The sequence below is a fragment of the Capsicum annuum genome, chromosome 12 (genome assembly GCF_002878395.1).
Source record: "Capsicum annuum cultivar UCD-10X-F1 chromosome 12, UCD10Xv1.1, whole genome shotgun sequence".
Lineage (NCBI taxonomy): Eukaryota > Viridiplantae > Streptophyta > Magnoliopsida > Solanales > Solanaceae > Capsicum > Capsicum annuum.
In genome coordinates this window covers 231,328,167-231,333,983 of record NC_061122.1, presented here as the reverse complement: position 1 = coordinate 231,333,983, position 5,817 = coordinate 231,328,167, and the positions used below count along the sequence as shown (strand labels likewise).

The 5,817-nt window shown below is 34.5% G+C and overlaps 1 protein-coding gene across 1 annotated transcript; it reads right to left on the bottom strand.

Moving 5' to 3' along the window:
- Window positions 1–2,432: 2,432 nt before the first annotated feature.
- Window positions 2,433–5,811, bottom strand: LOC107851794. The gene is made up of 2 exons (XM_016696883.2): window positions 4,059–5,811; window positions 2,433–3,188 (listed from the first exon to the last, which is right to left on the bottom strand). Exons 1-2 carry the CDS (start codon window positions 4,537–4,539, stop codon window positions 2,686–2,688), a joined length of 984 nt encoding a protein of 327 aa, XP_016552369.1. The 5' UTR covers window positions 4,540–5,811; the 3' UTR covers window positions 2,433–2,685.
- Window positions 5,812–5,817: the final 6 nt, after the last annotated feature.

The following is a 5,817-nucleotide window of genomic DNA, read 5'->3' as shown; positions in this document are numbered from 1 at the left end:
AGAAAAAGTTACTCACAATTTCACTTCTCTGACAGGCCAAAACAAAAGTGAACAGAAACATTTGCAGCCTCTTGTGAGTTATCTGCAAATAAGGTCATCATGAATGGTTGCTTTTACCTACATGTACACTTTGTACATGTATATAAGCAAATAATTAATATGAAGTAGACATAACAATCAACAAAAAAGTCAGACCTTTACCCTACCATTTTAGATTAATTTCATTGTCAAATGGTCACTCAACTATTATATATGTTAGTCATATGGTCTATTGGAAACAAAACAATCACTCTACCTTTCACAGAGATAAGGTTAAAATTGGCGTATGCTCCATCTGTTCAGACTTCACTTGTAGTATTATGTTGGATATGTTATTATTATTGTTGTTGAATGTGTGTCGAATCCTTTTAAAGTTATTCATTTTTGAATGATTCGACATGGGATGACAGTATCTCTGAAGGGTTCGGGTAATGATTGAGAATTGATTGAGGATTATAAAGGCATTATTTGAATTGACATTCCAATTGTAATGCATGAGTACTTTAAAGGGGATTAACCTCAATATAGTAAAGTCCTCTTGAAAAATACATTTTCTCATACACATTTCAAACCAAAATTCATTCTTGCTGGTTTTATTAAATTTTTGGTATTCAACATTTGATTTGACATTCATAATAATTCATATTGACTTAAATAGTCCCCAAATAAATTTTAAAAAAAATAATATATATACCAAATCAGAAATTGAGAGTCACAAAATTCACAAAAACAGGCCAAAATGATTTTTGAGTAAAGTATCTAGTACCTCCGTGAACTATGGTCAAATTTGTTATGACACACTTCAACTTTACAGGTGTTCTATTATCTTCCTGAACTAAATTTTAGCATATTTTGGTCATTCTTTTAGCTGACATGACATCTTTTGTCAATTTTTTTAGCTAACGTGACACTTTTGGTGTGGATCTCATTTTGTGTAATAAAAGTGTCACGTCAGCACAAAAGGGTGACAAAAATGCTCTAAAATTGAGTTCGAAGGTAATAGGACTCCTATAAAGTTGGAATGTGTTGTACCAACTTTGGTTATAGTTTGAGGAGATACCGGATGCTTATCTCATGATTTTTTGATGTGCAATAACTATAGAAAAATGACTTTTTATTGTAACAAAATAAAAAAGAATAACTTTACATTAAGTCCTAACATGTATGCTAGTTAAGCTAGTGTTAGGTGTCACATATGCCCCCTTTGATTTAGACCTTTTTGGCATGTGTTTTCCATCTACCAAACATGTGATACTATTTTGACTTGGACCTTAAACACTTGAAAACCCTTTTTTTAAAACAAATGATTAGTTGTGTCCACCAATTGCACATGAAATATAGAAAGATAATACTCTTATAAGAAACTTGTTCTTTATGGATCAATTGGCTTTTTGGCCAACTAGAAAAGTAGGAATATGACTAGTTATGAGAATCCTAGATGGAGACATCTAGATGTAAAAAGGGTTCCATAATTTCATAACAAAAAGTATACTTAATTATTGTGTTTTTTTTGTACACATAAGCATTAAATTCAGGGTTACTCCCATCATTCTCAATCAAGATTTCAAAGTTTGATATGGAGAAGAATTTAAAGGGGTAACTTATTGATCCATAAAGTAGATAAAAAAAAGTATAAAAATCAAGAATTTAATTTCAATATATATATCCGTCAAAGCTGAAGAGTTATTTGATACATATACGGATGGAAGACAACAAGCAAAAGCAAATATTTTCCTTAACTTGAGAGTTCATCCGAATTCAATAATTTTAAATCAGACCTCTCACGTATTAAAAAATTTATTGAACTCAATAAATTGAATGAATTGTAACATGTTTTGAAATCCGGGATTTATAATGTTCAAATTCTGAATTTATGAGAAATAAAGCGGATAACAAATTACGAGGTGAACACAAGTGGACCCTACTCAACGATTAGGAAGTGCATGATTAGATTGGACTTTGTCTCTCCTTGAAAATCATTTCTAACAATTGATCAAACAAAAGGAAGATAACTCATTCTTTAATTCTTTTTTCCACTTGAAAACCCACGTTGCATGTCTGATCCTTCAAAAGTAGTGCATTTTTGTAGAATCCGACACGGGTGCGACCACATTTTTGGAGAGTTCGACCGACTTAGTTAAAATTACAACGTTTTGGAATCCAACTCAATCATCATCATCCTACATTGTCATACAAAAGTGATAATTGTCCCCTAAAGACAACAAAATCATGATACATCAACCTTACAATAACATACCACTGTATTCCCACATAGTGGGGTCTGAAGAGAGTAAAGTGTACGCAGATCATACCACTACCTCAGTGAAGTAGAGAGACTGTTTTCGATAGACCCTCCGATTCAGGACAGATAACAATGTAACAAACACAAAACATAAAAGCCACATCAACCTTACCACAGGACCTAACAAAGAACTCTAACAGTTAAAGTGCTGGAACAGAGAAATTAACTAATAAACCCAGATAAATAAACATAGTTTCTACACAAGAATGATGCAAATTTATGTAATTGTATCAGTAGTAGTAGCTAACGTCGCTCTCAGCGCGATACAATCTGTCTTTCTAGATCATAGCTCCAATCCCAGTCTTCTCAAAACGTTAGCGTCTTTCACTTAATGAATCATTTCACTAGCTGCTAACAGTCAACAAAGAAGGAATTGCATTCAAGTTTGGTGTAGCATTCTTGTTATCATCATTTGAATTTGAATCTTCTCTTTTACCACTTGATGATGTTTTGCTAAAAGCTCTCATTGGACTTGCTAATGCCCATCCCCAATTCTTACTCCTTCCATTAGAAGTATGGTGAGACTTTCCATTCATATTATGAACTTCAGATGAAACTAAATATGATAAAATGCCGCCGCAGTTGACTCTTTCTTTATGATGAACAGATGAAAATCTTGGCTTGCTTTCTCTTTGTGACTCGATTCTTCTCAACGTGCAATCTCCAAAGCCGGTGGAGATTTTTTCGAATAAGTCACCGGAGAAACTCCTACTTCCACAACCAACAGATCTTGATCTTGCAACTTTGTTGTTGAACGTAGCCTCACTAGGACTCGCATTCTCATAGACTACAACAATCTCTTCTTTCTTCTTCTCCCTTGATCTCGTAGAGCTATTCATCGATGATCCTGTTGAAGATGCAGTTAAGTAAGTAAAAATGCGTTAAATGATAAGATGGTTACACACTTGAATATGATATAACAATGTACTTTGTAATTCCAGAAGAGAAGTGAGGTCCAGAGAAGGTAGAATGTACGTAGATCTTAACCCAACCTCATAAAGATAGAGAGATTGTTTCCGATGGAACCTTTGGCTCAAATATGAAGATATAGCAGACGAAAAGAATTCTATGTTGGACTCTTATCACCATCAGCTTAAACGTTTAGATAAAATGGTCACAGACTCAAACATGATAATAGAGCAGAAAGAAAGAAGTACGGAGTTTGAGTCTCATTGCCACCAATTATAAAAAAGAATTTCCATTTCTTTATCAGCTTAAACACTCAGATGTAACGATTACACACTTCAACATGATAACAAAACAGAAAAATTACTGTGTTCAAGTCTCATCAGCCACCAAAAAGGGCAGCCCGGCGCACTAAAATCCCGCTATGCACAGGATCGGGGAAGGATCAGACCACAAGAGTCTATCGTACGCAACCTTACCTTCAACATATGACCTCCTGGCCACATGGCAGGAACTTTATAGTTACGACAAGGCTCCCCTTCCAGCAACTCGTCAGCCATCGATTTATCAAAATGAATTTCCAAGGGGCATTTCCACAAATGGCCTTTTCTGAGTCCATTCATTAAATTCTATCCCCCGTTCGTCTAGTCTAAGTTTGTCCCCAAAAAAAACCTATCCAACTACTTTTGAAGTCAAATTTTTGTTACTGAACTAAAGAGAAAAATAATTTTAAGAGACCGTGAAAATATAAGTAAGTAAACATATACTTCTATCGAATAACTTAAGCTTTTAGACGAGAAAGTTTTCTTACCTGTGGAAGAATAATGCTTTGAGGATGAGTAATGAAGAAATGACCAGAACCCTTTTCTATGAGGACCATAATCTTCACTTTCATTAGCTTCCAAGAAATGCAAATGATTTCTAGGAGTTGTAGTAGACTTACTTCTCTTAAAAACAACACCAGAATCAGAACCAGAACCAGAACTTGCCATATTATTAACATTACCATTACTACTCTTCTTCAAAAAATGCATTCTTGATTTCCTAATATTGTTTTCATAAGGATGATAGTTAGTAGAATCAGTGGTGTTTTTGTCATTTGTTTTGGAAGAAGTGGCTACAAAATCAGAAGAGGGGAAAGTGGAAGAAGATAAAGAGGAAGAGACTAATTTTCCAAGTTTTTCTTGAAGGCAAAAAGCACAGATCCCACCTGGGGAACTGTTCTTATAAGGGTGGCTCATACATTGCATATTCCCATCACCTATATCTTCTTGAATCCCTTCCATCACCATTTTCACACACACAAATGCACACTGTGAAAATGGGGTGGGGTGGGGGGTGGGGTTTGAATCTTGATAAGCTTTACACACACACACAGAGTGTCAAAATGAAGAAACAAATTGAATCTTGATAAACCCCAGGTGACAATAAACACACACAAATACACACAGTATCAAAATGAAGAAACAAATGGAATCTTGATAAACCCCAGTAGACAAAAAAACACAAAGAAATGCACACAGTATCAAAATGAAGAAACAAATTGAATCTTGATAAGCTCCTAGTTGACAAAACACACCCACACACACACTGAAAATAGGGGGGGGGAATTGAAGCTTGAAAAGCTATTAGTTGACAAAACAAACAAACACACACACAGTGAAAATGGGGGAAAAAATGATTCTTGATAAATCAGAGCTGACAAAACACACACTGCACACAATGTGAATATAGTAAAAAGATTGAATCTTGCTATATCCAGTTGACAAAACACACACACACTGAGAATGTGAAAAAATTGAATCTTGATATATCCTAGCTGACAAAACACACACAGTATGATAATATGAAAAAATTGAATCTTGATATATCCTGGCTGACAAAATACACACACACAATATGATAATGGAGAAAAGATTGAATTTTGATAATCCCCAGCTGACAAAAACACACACAAATGAACACACTAACTCAAATGGGAAAAAGACTGAATCTTGATATATCCTAGCTGACAAAACACACAAACAGAGTGAAAATGGGGACAAAATGAATCTTGATATATCCTAGCTGACAACACACACACACACACAAAATATGTGAAAATGGGATAAAAATTGAATCTTGATAGACCCCAGTTGACAAAAATGCACACACACACACACACTAAACACACACTATGAAAGTGAAGAAAAGAAATCACAGCTCACACACTCACAAACTGATATTGACCAAAAATGAATCTTGATAAAACCCCAAGTGACAAAACACACACACTATGAAAATGTGAAAAAGATTGATGAATCTTGATAAATCCCAGCTCACACAAACACACAGACACACACACACTATTATATGCTTTAGTTTCTAGTACTATTCTTAATGTATACACAATGTTGTAAACCACTACTAGAGCTTAACTTGAATGGGTTAATAAATAAGAAATAGTATTACTATATAAATATGGAGAGAAACTGGAGAAGCAGTAAGCTAGCCAAGACAAATATGGTCAAAGGACATGGAATTGTAGCATTGAAGTAAAGCTGAAAAATGTTAGTCCCCATAAGCACATG

Excerpts from the sequence above, each read along its gene's own strand:
- LOC107851794 (XM_016696883.2), bottom strand. The coding sequence starts at position 4,539 with ATGGTGATGGAAGGGATTCAAGAAGATATAGGTGATGGGAATATGCAA. Across the intron at positions 3,189-4,058 it reads AAAGCATTATTCTTCCACAG|GATCATCGATGAATAGCTCT; the intron begins GTAAGAAAACTT and ends CATCTTCAACAG.